At 37.8% G+C, this 18523-nt stretch overlaps 1 protein-coding gene across 9 annotated transcripts in view; it reads right to left on the reverse strand.

Moving 5' to 3' along the window:
* CPEB3 (cytoplasmic polyadenylation element binding protein 3) overlaps positions 1-18523 on the reverse strand; it is a 190517-nt gene that overhangs the window by 66903 nt on the left and 105091 nt on the right. For 8 of the 9 annotated variants that reach the window (XM_044240103.1, XM_044240101.1, XM_044240100.1 and 5 more), the window contains 2 exons: positions 7437-7604; positions 5653-5742 (listed from right to left, as the gene is read on the reverse strand). In XM_044240103.1, coding sequence (XP_044096038.1) covers positions 5653-5742; positions 7437-7604 — 258 coding nt within the window. The remainder of the gene's footprint in view (positions 1-5652; positions 5743-7436; positions 7605-18523) is intronic. The other variant, XM_044240105.1, reaches the window with a different exon arrangement.

The raw sequence follows: 18523 nt of genomic DNA on the forward strand, positions 1-18523 counted from the left end.
TCATGATCTGAGCCGAAGGCAGAAGCTTAACCGACTGAGCCACACAGGCACCCCCTGTACCCAAGCTATTATAAACATAAGTGACATTGATTACTATTCTGTATGAATGTGGGTTTGGGCTCATGTCCTAAGACTTAGAAGAACCTCTTTCTAGACCTCACAGTTGCAACCCTGCTATTCCAGAACTAAGAAGTATGCAAAGATGATCTTGGAAAACTTTTCCTCAATAGTTTGGCTAGAGTTGGATTTCTTTTCATCATCAAGAACTAAATGCAGGAAATGCAAAGCAAGACTTTGCTTCAGTTTTATCAATAGCTATTTGAAAGTATTTTAAACTGATATTTCTACTTGACCCAACTCCATTCTTCCACCACCCCAAAGACAAACACCACACAAATGCCTTCATGTCCACTCTCTCTGGGGGATGAAATTAATTTAGGGAAGAAAAATAAATCCTATTGTTTCAAGTCTCATTCTTTTGCATCATTTTCTCCTAACATTCCAACCACACTTCATTTATTCAAAGGTACTAAAGCCCTTTCATACTCAGTCATTCCTATATGGTACTCCTCCGCTTGGAACCTGCTTCCTTAACTTTCTAGCTAACTCCTCAATTTTCAGATCTGCTTAACTGCCATCTTCTTAGAAAAGCTTTCTCCATATCCACACTCTAAAATGATGCCCCCTTTTCAGAGTCACTGCCTCTCTACTTGCCCTTTAAAGAAATATCACAATTTGTAATTGTGTTTATTTTTTGACTGGTTGACTAATTTCTTACTTCCTCCACAGGACTATAAGTTATGAGGTCTGAGACCAAATTATGAAAACACACATTCTGACTTCCAAGCCTTCCTCCACCTTTCCTTATTCTCAGTGTTACTCTGCAGAAGGAGCAATCACCTGCTTGTGGCCTACAGATAAAATGATCCACGGGACTTTGCATATCTTCAAATGCCTGATCAAATACCCCAGTGGTCTTTGTGCTGGAGAAAGCCCCAGATTCCATTACCTCCCATTGTGTTGGCCCAACAACACTTAGAGGGACAACTGATGTGCCTGGTCAGTGCTTCTCTACATGGATTTTAAGCTCTGCACAGTCCATGAAATGGTCATGGTTTTACAAACCCTATCCTGTATTTGTATAGGTAAACCTGCCAGATGAATGAATATGTATTTCATTAGGCATATACTTTCTGAGAAAAAGGCCAAAGGGCTCAATAGGGAGTGGTTCCTCTCTATTTACATGTAAACCAAAATGGACAGCCAAACAAACTGTAGGTAATAGCCAATCTAAGGTAACCTAAAGAAAAGTTCACTCAGCGTGAAGGGCACTCCCAAGAAGGCGTGGACCTGTATTAAAACCTAAGGAATTTAAGGAAAATAGAAACAGAGCAAGGGGGCATTATTAAGAAGGCACAGAACAGTTGCAGTGAACTCCTTAGATGGTCCCAACATTCAAAGCAATGGGCATGGATTCCGAAAGTTACTTCAATTTTAGAATAACACCAAATCTCTTTAGGTACTCCCCGATCAGGTCAACTTTCAGACTAGCTGAAAGCCAAAACACAAAAGGAGTCAACAGTATAATCATTATTTCTCTTCCTAACCCCTAATCACAGAGAAGGCAATCCACTCTGCAAGGATACAAGCCTGTGGACCAGAATTGGGACATCCAGATTCTCCTCTTGGCCTTGCTGTCACTGACCCCTCTCAACACTTAACCTCAGGTATAAAATAAAGGCACCATGTTCTACAGTTTATATTATTATGCTGTTATATAGGAATGGCACCAAAACCCATGGAGTTAACAGAACTGCTAAAATTTGTACTGCTCATACCAAACCAAATGTTTTCTTTTAAATACTTAGTAACAGGGACGCCTGGGTGGCTCAGTTGGTTAAGCAGCTGCCTTCAGCTCAGGTCATGATCCCAGCGTCCTGGGATCGAGTCCCACATCGGGCTCCTTGCTCGGCAGGGAGCCTGCTTCTCCCTCTGCCTCTGCCTGCCTCTCTGTCTGCCTGTGCTCGCTCTCTCTCCCTCTCTGACAAATAAATAAATAAAATCTTTTAAAAAAAATTCTTAGTAACAAATTTAAGTAGGATATTGTAAACATGACAAAACATCACAAAAAAAATGGTGATATGGAAACCATTAGACATAAGGTACGTCTGAGAGAAGTGAAAATATCTATCTTTGAAAAGAGAAGACATAAAAAGAAATGAATAATCTTTTAAAGTACCAATAGACAGATGTCACAATGGTAATTTATTCTATTTTACTTTACAGGACACAATTTATCAATAGGGTAAAGGTTGCAGGGAAGCATTTGACTCCATTGAAAAGCAAACTTAAGAATTACCTAGGTCTAGCAAACATATAGACTTCCTCTAAAATAAACTGCCTCCTTTGTCACTGGATGTCTCAGAAGCTACATGAGTAGCTCAAAAGACTATTTTAAAGCAGGAGGCAACAAACTTTCTGCAAAGGGATTTGAGGGTCACATATAATCTCTGCTACATATTCTTCTTGCATGTGTATTTTTACAACTTTTAAAAATATAAAAACCATCCTTAACTTACAGGCCATATAAAAACAGGTAGTTTGCAGATTCTCATTCTTGAAGTGCTTTCCAATAGAAAGATGAGTCATATGTATCTTAAAATTTTCAGAAACAAAAAAATACACAAAAAAGCAGACAAAATTTTTCTAATACCTACATCTTAAAGATTAAAAGAAACAGGTGAAGTTCATTTTAATGCATTTTAGTTCAATATAGCACAAAATTACCAATCTAACATGAAAACAGAAGTACTAGTAAGATATTTTACCTTTTTCTAAAACTATGTCTTCGAAATCCAGTGTATAATTTATACTTACAGCATATCTCAATTTAAATTAGTCACATTTCAAATGCTCATTAGCTACATGTGGCTAGTAGCTATCATTCTGGACAGAGCTGTTCCAGAGAAACTTGTACACTCCACAGAGAAACAGAAGAGTTAACCTTCCAACCAACACTTCTTTTTCTTTCTTATATTACTTTTTTTTTAAGATTTTATTTATTTATTCAACAGAGAGAAATCACAAGTAGGCAGAGAGGCAGGCAGAGAGAGAGAGGAGGAAGCAGGCTCCCCGCCAAGGAGAGAGCCCGATGTGGGGCTCGATCCCAGGACTCTGGGATCATGACCTGAGCCAAAGGCAGAGGCTTTAACCCTGTGAATCACCCAGGTGCCCCCTCTTATACTTATTTCTGATGATCCAAATTGATGAAGAAAAACTGTATTAGTCAATAAATGACTATTGAGATGACTGGCATGCTACTTGGAAAAAGAAAACTGGATCTCTTCTTGTGCATTACTTCGATATGAAGTCAGACAGAAATGAAAAGTCAATCTAAAAAAGTAAAATACATTCAAAGGCAAGTAAAGAGAAAAGAATGCCAAAAAAAGGAAAAGGGGATGTTATTTAAACCATCAGACTGGCAAAGATTGAAAAGGAGTCATTTCCTCAGACTCAATAAAACTGGTTTACAAATCAGGTATTACTGGTGGGAACATAAACGTAAATGACCTTTCTTAGGGAAGCTTTGCAATCTGTATAAATATGTACCTCACTTCTGGAAATTCACCCTAAGAGGTCATGATAAAGGACAAAAAGATGAAGGCACAAGGATATTCACTGAAGCATTACCCATGAGAGGCAACAGCTGGAAGCAACTTAAGTGTCCATCAGTAGGACAGATTAAATAAAATAAGGTCATTAAAATTATGTAGGTCTCTTATAGCAAGATGTTGACATGGCGGAGGGGGAAATGAAGGTTATTGAACAACACATACAGTGTGATCCCATTTATGTAAAATGCAAAATTTCATGTAAATGTTCATATTCATAAAGAGAACAGCAGAAGGAAATTTAATAAAATGTATACAGTGATTATATCTGATAGAGGTAGGTTTGAGATAATTTTCTTTGGACACAACTATATATGTTTATCTCCATTTTTTATGATCATCTGATACCTTTTATCCCAGAGTTGTTTTTATAACCTTCTCAGCATGATTTTTTTTTCACTAGCACTCTTAGAAATATCTTTTATGTAACTTTACAGTGTGCTACACGCACCACAGTGTGGTGAACACATTCTTTCACTGAGATAACATGTACCTGCAACTCCTACTTTTTACACATGTGACTTTACAGAGCATGGGACCTACAGCACCTGCGGTGAACTCCTTCACTCACTGCAATAACTCTACTCCGACTCAGGGAATTATTAGCACTCTTAGAAACACAGTTTAAATATGTCTTTACATAGCGTCACACATGTCCTATGAAGTGGTGAATACATTCCTTCAGTGGAATAATCAACATGGTGGTTTTTATCTTTTCTGATTAATATAAAACTTTATTTTTTAACTTTAAAAATTCTTGGAGAAGATCAAAAAGGAAATGACCAAAAAGTAAACAAAAAGCCTCTATTTAGTGAGTAACTTCTTTTCATAGGTTATAGAGAGACTGGGGAGAAATACAGGTGTCAAAGAAACCTAATAATCAGACATACGAGGAAGCCACCTGCCTTTCCCAGGTTAAGCCATAAATTCATTCCTGTACAAAGCACAGGAAGGGTAAGTATGTTAACTCCACCTTCTTGTGGTGAGCAACGTTATATGATAATACATAACAAAAAACAATTCTTTAGAGATGAAAGACATTCTTGAAACATATCTACAGAATATAACACATGAAGGAAGCTTCTTTTTTATTTTTAAATTTATTTTATTTCTTTAAAGATTTTATTTATTTATTTGACAGTCAGAGATCACAAGTAGGCAGAGAGGCAGGCAGAGAGAGAGAGGAGGAAGCAGGCTCCCTGCCGAGCAGAGAGCCCAACTCAGGGCTCGATTCCTGGGATCATCACCTGAGCCGAAGGCAGAGGCTTAACCTACTGAGCCACCCAGGTGCCCCAGAAAACTTCCTTTTTAAAACCCAAAACACTCATCTATATGATTCTAGGAACTTACTCAGAGTTAACATCACTAGAAAAATTCCCTGAATTCTGCGGAAATGGCAAACAATGAAAAAAGTAATATATTTTCATGTCTTTGTAAATTACCAAAATAGCCTACCAAACATAATGGATGAGTTCATGTGAAGAGTTCTTTGCTAGTTTGCCCTTCACTCTTCAGCAAGCTAAGTCACTTAAAATACAGAGGTGAATAACGGTAATTTCATACAATGTCACTTTTCAGCCACTAGGTTTTCCAAGTTTGGAGTTTACAAGAACTATAAAACCACAGGATAGTGGGATACAAATAAGATTTGATACAAAATAATCTTTTCCTCTCAAATCACTGACATTCTTAAACCCCTAGATTTTTTTCTCTCAAATGATGAAAATTTAGTACAAGGCTCATTCACAATGGACTCACAGGATCTCACCGTGAGTACAATGGATGCCTGAAACCATCAGTGTTCTTTTGAACACTGAAAAAAGAAAACAGTATAACACAAAAAGATGATCAGCATTAAAATATTTTCTTAATTAGGGGAAAAACTCCAACTGCTATTTCAAGAATTAAAAGGCTGTCTTTTATTGAACTGTCATGCTAGCTCTTCAACAGGCAAGCAGTGGAGACATTTTAAATGCATTACCTTTAGGAGGAAAATACGACTTGCTTTCAGCTTTGTGAGGCCAGTCTACAACGAGAGGTCCAAACCTGCGAAAGCTGGCAGTGATCTCATCTACAAAATAAAGAAGCAATCTTAGAAAGAGAAAAAAAAATATTGCAAACAAAATAGCATAAAGCATGTCTTTTCATTTAAAAAATACTTTGAAAACTATTTCTAAAGCATTTTTATAGACATCAAACCTACTAAGTGAAATACAATTGTTTATTGGGTACATTTGGTTATTCACTTTCAACCATGCAGAATGTGTTTCTAACTATAATTTATTGCTCTTCACCACCAACAAATTTGATATAAGAATTTGGAAGAAAAAAATCTGACATAACCAAGGTGACCTCTCTGTCGGGTTAAAAAAAAAAAAAAAAGATTCCAAAAATAGAAATGTTCTCTGTTTTTAGAAAAAAGGGAAAAGTACGCAAAATATTTAAAGTGTGCTTTCATTTATGTAAAATAATCTCTAAAATATCTAAGATCATTAATATTAGGTTTTGATAATTAGTAATCTAAGATTATCTATAAGATTATTTTAGAAATAGATACAATTCTTTTGGTGAGGAGTAGGAGCAATAAGTAGGTAATTCTATTTGATGATAAAAAGTTAAAACCAATGATCTCTTTCTTTCATACTTACCTATTACATATTCTATAAGGAAAATGTTTCCAAAGTTATACCTCAATAAATTTACCTTTTCCTTCTGATTTGACTCAAAGCAGAAGGTTATAACTTAGCTCTCACTCAGAATTAAGTGGCTACCCTCTCAGACATGATATAAACTTTGTATTTAAAAAAAAAATCCCATTGACAGATGAGATTAACACTAGTAAAAGAATAGTTTGGAGGAAAATGAGTCTCCAGCTCTGTACAACTTTAAAGTAATAAGTCTTAAATAAAACTATTTTTAGACTATTCCTTTCTCATCATGAAAAAAGAAAATCATGATAAGTTGAAGAAATGTCACAACTAGAACAATGCTGACAAAACAATTGTTTTAACAATATTTTTTTATAGAAGTTCCATAGCCTACTAGAATTAGAATTGTTGTTTTTTCCCCTTAAGTTAACTGACACAATTTTACTCCATTCATCTGTTCAACAAATATTTATTGATAACCCACTATGTGCTGATTGGGTTTGGGCATTACTGAAAACTCACTTTTGGATTGACAGTATCTCAAGAACATTATTAAGAAAAATTCTAATTAGTCTTTATTCTTTTAAAGGCAAGGGGGACTTTTAATTAATAGATATCTATATTAAAATATGAGATGGGATAGTGATGAACATGACCAAAAGCACTGGAATTGGACTAATTTTGAATGCCAGCTGCACCATTAGCTACATAACCTTGGACAAACTGTCTGCCTCTTATCCTCAGTTTCCTCATCTATAAAATGGAGTTGGTAGGATTTGCCTTAAAGGATGGATATAAGGATTAAATGAGATAATATAACGTGAAGCACTTAGCACGATTTTGGGCATATAGAGAGTTCCACAAATACTTTCATTATTATTTTACAGTTTATCCCCAAATTAATGACTGGGAAACATGAAGCTGTTGGGAGACTGCCCTGTATGAACACAAGAGCAGACCTGAAATGCACCATCTATTACTTCCTCATCTTTTGAATATTTTCATCCTCCAAACACAAAAATAGGAAATGTCCCAAACTGCTCGGAGAGGAAAAGCATGGTCAAATCACACAAAGAACAAACCTGGCCTTTATAAGTCCTTTATGAATGCATCGTACCTTCATCAATATCAGGAGGAAGGCCTCCAACAAACACCTTTCTAGAGTAACGTTCTACTCGTTCTCCGTTTTGACAGCGAGTGGGAGAACTTAAGCCAGATGACAAGGATTGATCGCCGTGACTGTCGTCCAGGAAGGCATCTTCAAAGGGAAAGAGAGAAGACCGACCTGAAACAAACGTGGAAGTTTCTACAGTTAAAATTATTTTCTTGGACAACAAATGCTTTATTAGGAACTAAAGTGTAGAAAAGACGTATCCTGAACTGTGACTTTTACAATAGGGTAAGCAACTGCAGATTGCTGAGCCTAGACAATGCCATCATTTTTGCGTAAAGGTATGCATAGCACAGAAATAAATGGACTGATCGTCAGGAGGAAGAATCTAAAATTACAGCTGCTTCCGCAGCTAAAAATCACCACCTTTTACGCAGAGAGTTCCTATCACTGCCACTAAGAGTATTCAGCAGCTATTTTTCCTTTCCCCAGACATTTCTTAAAATAAATGGAAAAGTAATCTTTATTCACAGATTTTTATTTGCTCAAAGGTCCAGGCTGGCTGCAGAGGGAATATTACACTGATAACAAAGGCTGATCGCCTCTCTGATAGAAGGACTAAAGATAATCAATTTTTCCCTGCCACTCCGAACTGATCCAATTTAGGAATAAACACCTGCAGTAATCACAGATGGCACAAGTAAATGAGAAGACACAAATTAAGGTGTGGGAGTACAGATGCAGATGTGGTTATGACATTTTTTACCCTACTAATCTAGGCAGTATTTTATATCACTCAAAAAATTATTTTCATTGTCAACTCTATAGCCAAATAGAGTTTATACAGCAAAGCATCTACCCATTCCACATGACTGTAAGAAAGATGCCAGCAGTTAGAGTCTGTTAATAAACATAACACAATAATGCCATCCGGCATTACAAAATAAAATCTAAGTTTAAAACAAATATATTTCCTGTTTGAGTCAGTGAGTTCCTGGTAAAACTTTCCATTAGGTTACACTCTAAAAATGAACCATCTTGAATACACTAACTTTTGAAAAAAAGAATAATTCCCCTTTAAAATATATTCATACACTCTTCAAAAAAAGAACAGTGTCTTCCCCATTTAGTCTATCCTGTCTGTATTTCCCTGAAACCTAGTTTCTGCGTCACTACAGCCAACTCTCTAAAACAGAATATAAATAGCCTTATAAAAATACTGAACATTTATTTCTTTTACCAAAAAATGGCTACTAATATAACTGTTTATTTTATGAACAACCCAGGTGGTATAAGAAAGGCACTATTTTGATGTTGGGAGTTAACAAATAAAAGGACCTAAGAATTTATTGTTCAGCTCTTCCTAGATTAGCTACAAAGAAACAGAATAAAATTTGTCACCTCATGTCACCTAGCTTTCTTAGCCGGGGGAGAACAAACAATAGGCAGTAAATTCTCATCCTGTGAAGTCTGTTCTGATCACTGGGGGTAAAACAAATAGAGTTGCAGCAACTATAGGCAAAAAGACTTTCCCAAAGACATCCAGAGATGTACTTGCACAACTTTCAGATTTGCTTCCCATGGAGTCCACATTCAGTGAGTTATGTGCTTACTCTGGGACACGCACACACCCAAATCAGCATTTCCCACAGAAAACTCCTATCCCCATTTCTTACCCTCAAACTAGTAACATGAAATGCTCAGAAAACAAAGGCTGCTAGGGGCAAGGAGTGGGGAGACAACTAAATAATACTGGAAAATACTGCACACCTTATGCCCTTCCCAGATTCACAATCCATATCAGAATATAAACAGCTGGGAAAAGTTCTGCAGTAAAATAAATTGACCCAGAAGTACCTGGATTTAAGATTAAAAAAAAAAAAGTTAACATATGCAACTCAGTGGAAAACACTTGAAGAAATATTTAATCTATATTCTAGAATCACCAAACTAATATGAATTATTTGAAAGTTCTTGACAAAGAAATCAAGTCTGGTCAGAGATAGGCAAGTGCCTAAGTTTAAGACAGAAAAAATTAAGTACTAAGTGAAGACGATACCAAGAGCACTATCACTGCCCTATGGGAGATGGGGTGGGTGGAGACCTTTGGAGTGATTTCACACGAAGGCAACCTTGAACAGAATCTTGTGGGGTTGGGGTTTCTAAGGTAAAGAACAAGAATCCACAGACACAGAACTTTCAAAACAGCTTTGACCTTTCCCTCCAAACCAGGTCCTCTAGCATTCCCTTCAATCTCAATAGAAATGACTATCCACACTCAATTCAATCCAGAAATCCAGGACTCCCCCTTGACACCTCTTACTCCTTTCTTGCTTTTCTTTCTTTCTTTCTTTCTCTTGCTTGCTTGCTTGCTTTATTACTCCTCATCTAATCTCTCTCTCACTAGCTTCTATCAATTCAAGCTATGAAGTAATTCTTCAATCCATTCATTTCTCCCATCTCCAGTCCTAAGATTCTGGGTTCCAGATCGTCATCATCTCTGCCCTGAACTAATGGGTTCCAACAAGTCTATATGACAGCCTATTTAGTCTACTGGTTTCTATCTTGAACCCCATAGGGGGTTTTCCACACAACAGCCCAAGTCATCATTTTCAAATATTAATCTGAACATATAACCACACTCCCCACCTTCATCCTTAGAACCCTTCAATAACATCAAACTCTTTTTCAATAAAGTAAAAAAAAAATCACTCTATAAGGCTTATGCAGTCTCCTGCATCACAGTTGTTGCCTCTCTCCTTCTGTCTGGTTCACTAACTTCCAATCACTCAGACCTCCTTTGAATTTCCTGATATTTCCTCCTTGCCTCAGGTACCAAGGACAAGGTGTTTCCCTCTTCTCCCAAATAAATACTCTCCTCCCAACTCCCCAGTTTTCTAATTAATTCCCACCAATTCTTCAGGTCTCAACTGAAGAGTCACTTCCTCAGGTGGAACTGTCCTGAACTTCTAGATTAGGTTAAGTTCCTTTTTCTATCCACTCACAGCACTTCCCCTGACAATTTTCCCAATTACCATTATACTATCATGTGTGGAGTGGTATTTCACTCCCCAGCTCCATTAAATTGTAAGTTCTATTAGGACAGGGACCAATTTAATCTTATTCACCACTGTATCCTAACATCCTAATGAAGGCCAGAAAAGGTATTCAATAAATATTAAAAGTGAGGCAACATCCAGAAAAGGATAACAGTACATGCAAAGACACACTGTTCCAAGTATATGCTGGAACACAGCACGCAGGTGTGAGAATGGCAAAAGAAGGAACCATGTCCTAGGAAATTGAGACCTTTTCTATTGCTTCTATGTGTCAAACATTATATTCTATACTTTATATTACAAAAGCAATAGGGAATTTCCCCATATTCCAAGTCAATATTTCCTTCTAATACTAGCTTAAAAAAAAAAAAAACCCTCACTTTCTGGAGACTGATACTCCCATCTAATTCATCTTCCTGTCAGAATGACTTTTCTGAGATGCCTATGACCATGTGATTCCCTCTACCTCACATCCTACAATGGCTACCATCACTCTCACCAGCAATTTGCACCCAGGGAAAGAGGAGATGGGGTGAGAGTCTGTAGAAATTTGGGACCGTCCAGACAAGTGATGAGGAAATCTTGAACAAGTGCGGTGAAGGAGGAGAAGTAGATATTCAAGATGTTCCAGAACAAAGAGAACTTTCTTTGTGCATGACCAATATAACCACAGCTTTCCAGAATAATCTGGCAAAGAAAATAAAAGCTAGTATGTAAAACTTTGGACAGTTTTAAAAATTGGTTATGGGTACTTAAGAAACTTGCCAAGGTTTTAAAACCAATTCTCTTATTAATAGTGTTTAGAGTACCATAGACTTTAGTAATTAAGTTGCCCTAGGAAATGAAACTGCAAAGAATCCACACATACATGATGTTTTCTCTGTGGATAGGAACTAAGACTATGGGGTAGGGCGAGGTACCTGGGTGGCTCAGTCTATTAGGCATCTACCTTTGGCTGGGTCATGATTCCAGGGTCCTGAGATCAAGCCCCATGTCAGGCTCCCTACTTGTTGGGAGCCTGCTTCTCCCTCTCCCTCTGCCACTCCCCCTACCTGTGCTCTCTCTCTCTCTGTCAAATTAATAAATAAAATCTTTTTTTTTTCAAAGAGGCAGTAAGACAGGCATTCTTTTTTTTTAATTTAAAAGATTTTATTTATTTGACAGACAGAGATCACAAGTAGGAAGAGAGGCAGGCAGGGGAGGGGAGGGAAGTAGGCTCCCTGCTGAGCAGAGAGCCCGATGTGAGACTCGATCCCAAGACCCTGGGATCATGACCTGAGCAGAAGGCAGAGGCTTTAACCCACTGAGCCACCCAGGCACTCCAAGACAGGCATTCTTGAGTCAAAACCTCTTTGAGATTGTAGGCAACATAAAAAAAAAGACAAACTAAACAAACAAAGACTATAGGTCTCAGAGTCCAATCCCCAGGTCTACTTAATCTGAATGCATGGGGTTCAAACTTGAAAATTTGAAATCTGAAAATCACTTTAAATAAATTTCCCCAGTGATCCCTATGCTCAAGTTTAAGAGCAACTAAAATGGAGATTAACTGTCTATAGCAGGCATCCACTGAAAGTGATATTATGTGAAGTATATGGAGCCTTGGGAAACATCCAAGTTCAATCAAGTTAAAGAACAGAATGTAAAATCTATAATCTAGTCAACCATACCATAATAAGACTGCCTTAAGTGCTGATGGAACAAAAAGTTAGTCTGTAGGAAGCGTTTAAAAGACAGAAGTGTAGACCAAAAGAAGTTAAGAGAATTTTATCATACTGGTAAGATTACTCCTCTGTGGACAGAATGGTTCATTTGATGTTTCCATAGCCTGAAAACCACCTATTTCCTTATGCTCTAATTATAAGCTCCTAAAGGATTGTTCTAGTAATTAATTTAGTACCTTGCCACTGTGAAGAGGTACCACTGTGACTCCTTAACTAGCAGACAAATAATCAGCCACTAAAACTGTCTTCTGTTACTTTCACTAGCTTAAATTAAAACATTGGTATTCTGGGACGCCTGGGTGGCTCAGTGGGTTAAGCCGCTGCCTTTGGCTCGGGTCATGATCTCAGGGCCCTGGGATCGAGTCCCACATCGGGCTCTCTGCTCAGCGGGGAGCCTGCCCCCCCCCCTGCCTGCCTCTCCGTCTACTTGTGATTTCTCTCTGTCAAATGAATAAATAAAATCTTAAAAAAAAAAATTGGTATACTGGTTTGTCCAGGGTTCCTCATGAGGTTAGTATCTGTGCATTCATTTGGTTGGTATAAATCAATTCCCCCCCGGACAAATCATCACTGGGAAGACTAGTAAAATTTTAGTTCCCACATATGTGTTACTAAAAACTGAAACTTGATGAGGCTACACCCAAACTGTGTCCCATGAGGCACCCTACTTCACTAGCCAGCATCTCTCTGACATACTACTTTTCTTTAATAAAAAATCACCCAGGACCAAAACATTTTAAGTAAGCCATGTTACTTCCCCAAAATTAGATTCTTATATACCTCGCATATTAGTATGCTTTAGAATCTGAACTTTCATGTGAAATATTGAGTATTTCAAGAGAAGCAGGAGAATACTTCCCAACAGCTGCAGTTTGGCCATTTGGCTTTCCCTTCCACCAGTGGTCTGGTTTGTGATATCTATTTTCAATTAATAACCAGAATGTAGTTTTTTTGGTGCAGTAATTGAAAAAATAATCTCTGAACATAGAGTAACTTAAAGCTATGCTGAATGCTCTGTAAGAGATAAGAGCCTTGTAAAGAAAGTACAAAATAAGAAACCCACAAAGCATGAGCTTACGACAAAGTCTTGTCCAAAACTCTTGCTTACTTAGGAAGCTCCCTTTCTTGCAGCTTATGATGGGGAAACAAAAGCCCACTGGCCATGATGGGGTGCCAAAGTGGCTCAGGTCACCCCTCTAAACTCCCACCAAAGACTCTGTGGTCAATCGAGCAGTTCCAGCATACTTCTGGCCCAGTACTTCCATTCCAAGCCTGACCATTTTCAAATCGGTTTTTGCAAGTAGCTCAGAAATTAGTTGCTTCATGAATTTCGGGTTTTTGTTTGTTTGTGTTTTTAATGGTTTATGAGGCATGACTTCCCTAAGGAAAAAAAAAAAAAACCTGCCTGAATATCAGGACAGTCAGGTCCTAGCTTTACTCTGTAACCCTGGACAAAACATCTCACACATCTGAGTCTCATTTACATAATGAGAGATTTGAACTAGATGAATGGTTTTCAAATCTCTGGGAGCAGAATTCCTTTTATTACACAAAAATCTTTCATTAAACCTTAATATACAAATATTAAAGTGCATCTTACAGTGGCATTACTATGTGGGAATCTCTTAGACATCACAAACTTAATGTGTTTTTAAATGAACTCCTGACATCCACCTTGAACATATTCTCTCCCAGTCCCATTTCAATACGTGGCATCACAATTCACCCAACTGCTCAAGCTAGAAGCTGAACATCATTTTTGAGTCTTCCTTCTTATTTACTTCTCACATTCAATTCTTCAGTTTAATGTCATTAAAAAAGGTTCATTCTATCCTCTAGGATATATTTTCCATTTGTTCATTTCTTTCCATTGTTCATTTCATTTCTTATCCTCTAGGATATATTTTCCACTTGTTCATTTTCTTTCTCTATTGCCATTACTCTATGCTAAAACACCATCATCTCTTGCCTAGACTACTGCTACCTTCTTTCTGAAGTAGACAGCCCACTTCTCACTTCACTTCACTTTATTTATTTTTTTTAAAAGACTTCATTTATTTATTTGATAGACAGGGATCACAAGTAGGCAGAGAAGCAGGTAGAGAGAGAGGAGAAAGCAGGGTCCCCGCTGAGCAGAGAGCCCAACGTGGGGCTCGATCCCAGGACCCTGGGATCATGACCCGAGCCGAAGGCCGAGGCTTTAACCCACTGAGTCACCCAGGCGCCCTTCTCGCTTCACTTTAAACAGTAGTAGCCAGAGTCTTCTTTTAAAAACATAAATCTGATCATTTGACTCTACTTTAAAACATTCATAGATTTCCTCTTGTACTTGGACCACATTCAAAATCCTTACCAGGAGCTAAAGCGCACCAGGATCGTATTTCCTTCCGTCCTTCGGCTTCATCTTAATACACCCTCCTCTTTCTACTACCAAGCTCAGTCATTCTGGTCTCTATTTCCTCAAATACACAAAGCCCTTTCAGGCCTCACCTATCCCCCAATTTTTAAATAAAAGCTTTATGAAGATATAATTCACCTGTCATACAACTCATCCATTTAACCCATTAGCTGCCACTCTCCATTTTCCTTGAACTCTCTCAGGTCTAGGCAAAGGCTAGTCTACTTTCTGTGTCAACAGAAAGGACATTTCATAAAAGTGGACTCATACAATACGCAATCTTTTATAATTGTCTCCTTTCACTTAGTATAATGTTTTCAAAGTTTATCAATGTTGCAGCATCTATCAATACTTTGCCTCAAGCCTCTTAAAATAGCTGTCTTTTAATGTCTGCAATTCCCTTTAAAACATTCTAAGGCGGGGGCAGGGGCGGCGCCTGGGTGGCTCAGTTCATTAAGCGACTGCCTTCGGCTCAGGTCATGATCCTGGAGTCCCGAGATAAGTCTGGCAACAGGCTCCTGCTTGGCAGGGAGTCTGCTTCTCCCTCCAACCCTCCCTCTTCTCAATCTCTCTCTCTCTTTCTCTCAAATAAATAAATAAAATCTTTAAAACACACACACACACACACTAAGGGAGAAAAAAGAAAGAACATATGAAACAAGATTGGCAAAAATGAAGGTAACTGATGGGTAGATAGCTCAATAAACGATTCTATTTTTGTATATGTTTGAAAATTTGCACAATAAAAATTCTCCTTTAAAGATACCTATCTTTCCATCCTTTGGGTTTCAGTTTAAATATCTTTTCAGAGAAAACCACAGTAGGTTAGAGGGAACCTCCCATTTTTCTTGTCTAGTACTTTCACAATTATTGAATATGGAAATATATGTTTCACTGATTGTCTCTCTCCTACTAGAATGAACACTGAGTAGGGAAACAGAACACACCTAGAGTCCAGTACAGCATCTGACCTGATCATAAGCACACAAATTCTTAATATATGAAATTAAGGTGGACAGCCCAGAACCCCTCCATCATTGTTAAAGACCCTCTAGGCCAACTTCTTGCAAAAACAAAAAAGTGTGATCTTATTCTCCTACCATTTCCTGTGCTCAAATTTCCATATTACTATAAGGAGTAACATTTCAGATAATATAGCCATGAACAGTCAGAAATTTCCCCAGCTGTTCACGTTTCATTGAGGGACAAACCATTCCTTTAGACAAGAAAACTCATGTAACTGGGTTTGAATTAGCAGAATGACATGTTTGTATTACAGTCTCACTGATATGTGTGATCCCTCTATCCTTAGAAAGGCTTTTGGCATAAAGACCCAACATTCAACTTGGCACATAAGTTTGTTTCATTGGATTTTTTGAATCATTGTTATTAAACTAAGATTAATACCTCATATCATGTCAATAGATTTTTATGGATTAAATATACACAGAAGTATATATTTTATGATAGTAACTCTAACCCAACAGTAACTCCAATAGTAAAGTAACTGATCATTCTTTGTATTTCCTCATTTACATTGTTTAAAAAGATCTTTTACATTTTTCTTGCTTTTAAAGCAATTCTACTAAACATCAAGAGCACTGGAACAGCCAACATGCCTACTTATGAACGGAAGTCTCCCAGATACCTTAAGAGCTCATGTGACCACGAAACAAGATGGGATAGGGAGGGAGACAAACCATAAGTGACTCTTAATCTCACGAAACAAACTGTGGGTTGCTGGGGGGAGGGGGGTTGGGAGAAGGGGGGTAGGGTTATGGACATTGGGGAGGGTATATGCTTTTGGGTAAATTGGAAGGGGAGGTGAACCATGAGAGACTATGGACTCTGAAAAACAATCTGAGGGGTTTGAAGTGGCGGAGGGGTGGGAGGTTGGGGTACCAGGTGGTGGGTATTATAGAGGGCACGGCTTGCATGGAGCACTGGGTGTGGTAAAAAAATAATGAATACTGTTTTTCTGAAAATAAATAAATTGGAAAAAAAAAGAGCTGATGTGAAATGAAAAACACAACATACATATTAATCGGGTATAAAATGTGCAGGCAAAGTTCTTTTATGACACTACTGATAGACTAGTTTCTAATAGGGTCTGCAGTTATACAGGAAGGCACATATCAAAGCTTTGAAAGTCAAAATAGTCCAGAAAGAAAATGTTAAAATTATTTGGAGTTATTTCAATTCCATAAGGGAATATGGGAAGAGAAATCAACATTTCTCTAAAGGAACATATCTTTAAATTAAAAGTGGGTATAATAGAAATATACTTGGACATTTAAATACTTTATATATAATCACTCATTTTCAAATTCAATTCTTACACATCTAATTTTGCTTCCCTACTACTGTTTCTTTTTTTAAAATTTTAATTAATTAATATTAACATATAATGTATTATTTGCCCCAGGGGTACAGGTCTGTGAATCATCAGGCTTTCACATTTCACAGCACTCACCATAGCACATACCCTCCCCAATGTCTGAAATCCAGCCACCCTATCCCTCCCGACCCCCAGCAACTCTCAGTTTGTTTCATGAAATTAAGAGTCTGTTATGGTTTGTCTCCCTACTACTGTTTCAACTATACTACTAGAAATACTTGGTTTGCCAAGGTCTACTCTTCAATACTTGTATCTCCAGCTAAGCCTCTAGCTGATGTCCAGGTTCTTTCCTGTTTTTGTCACTTGATCATGAAACCCTCTTTCAAAAGCCTGATATATCTCTGTCTAGGAGTCTTCCGTTTTGTTTAAAAAAGGTTCATTAGGGCAGCTCAGACCATTTTCATTGCAAATATCTCCTCTTCAGCTGGCTCCCAATGCATATACTCAGGGACATAAGCAACAAGCATCTGGGTTTGAATTAGCAGAATGACATGTTTGTATTACAGTCTCACTGATATGTGTGATCCCTCTACCCTTAGGAAGGCTTTTGGCATAAAGACCCAACATTCAACTTGGCACATAAGTTTGTTTCATTGGATTGGTCATGCCAATCTCACCTTGAAGTTTTTTTTTTTTTTTAAACATTTTAATTTTTTTTTTTAGATTTTATTTATTTATTATTTTATTTATTTATTTGACAGAGAGAGAGAAAGATCACAAGTAGGCAGAGAGGCAGGCAGAGAGGGGAAAGCAGGCTCCCTGCTGAGCAGAGAGCCTGATGCGGGGCTCAATCCCAGGACCCTGAGATCATGACCTGAGCTGAAGGCAGAAGCTTAACCCATTGAGCCACTGGGGCACCCCAAAGCTTTCTTTTTTAAGGTGAATCATATATCTGGTGAGGTCTCCTTCCCACTCCTCTTCCATTATCCAAATAGTTCCTGAAATTCTATCTGTTCCAGGAAGCTTTTCCATGTTTATCAGGAGAAATGAAAGAGTCCACTAGCCTAATCCTTATTGACAGATCTCAAAACTGTCATAGGTAAGTCCCTTTGGTTTCTATGCCTAAAATATATTTTTTTAAGATTTTATTTACTCATTTGACAGAGAGAGATCACAAGTAGGCAGAGAGGCAGGCAGAGAGAGAGGAGGAAGCAGGCTCCCCGCTGAGCAGAGAGCCCGATGCGGGACTCGATCCCAGGACCCTGAGATCATGACCTGAGCCGAAGGCAGCGGCTTAACCCACTGAGCCACCCAGGCGCCCCCTATGCCTAAAATATTTACCAACATGTGTATGTGATGTATAGAATATGAGTTGCAGGTAACTCTTAATAATAAAATAACATACATCAGCAAGTTCAGTTTTTAAATTCTTTATTTAAATTCTAGCCAAGTTCATTTTTTATGTTTTGGGAAAGTCTAAGCTTTGTTTGGAGGAAAGAAGTCAAGCAATAACATAATCCCTGATGATACAAATAAATGAGCATGAGGAAATCTGCCAATTCATCAAGTGTATA

This window comes from Neovison vison, chromosome 2 (assembly GCF_020171115.1).
Source record: "Neovison vison isolate M4711 chromosome 2, ASM_NN_V1, whole genome shotgun sequence".
NCBI classification, from domain to species: Eukaryota; Metazoa; Chordata; class Mammalia; order Carnivora; family Mustelidae; genus Neogale; species Neogale vison.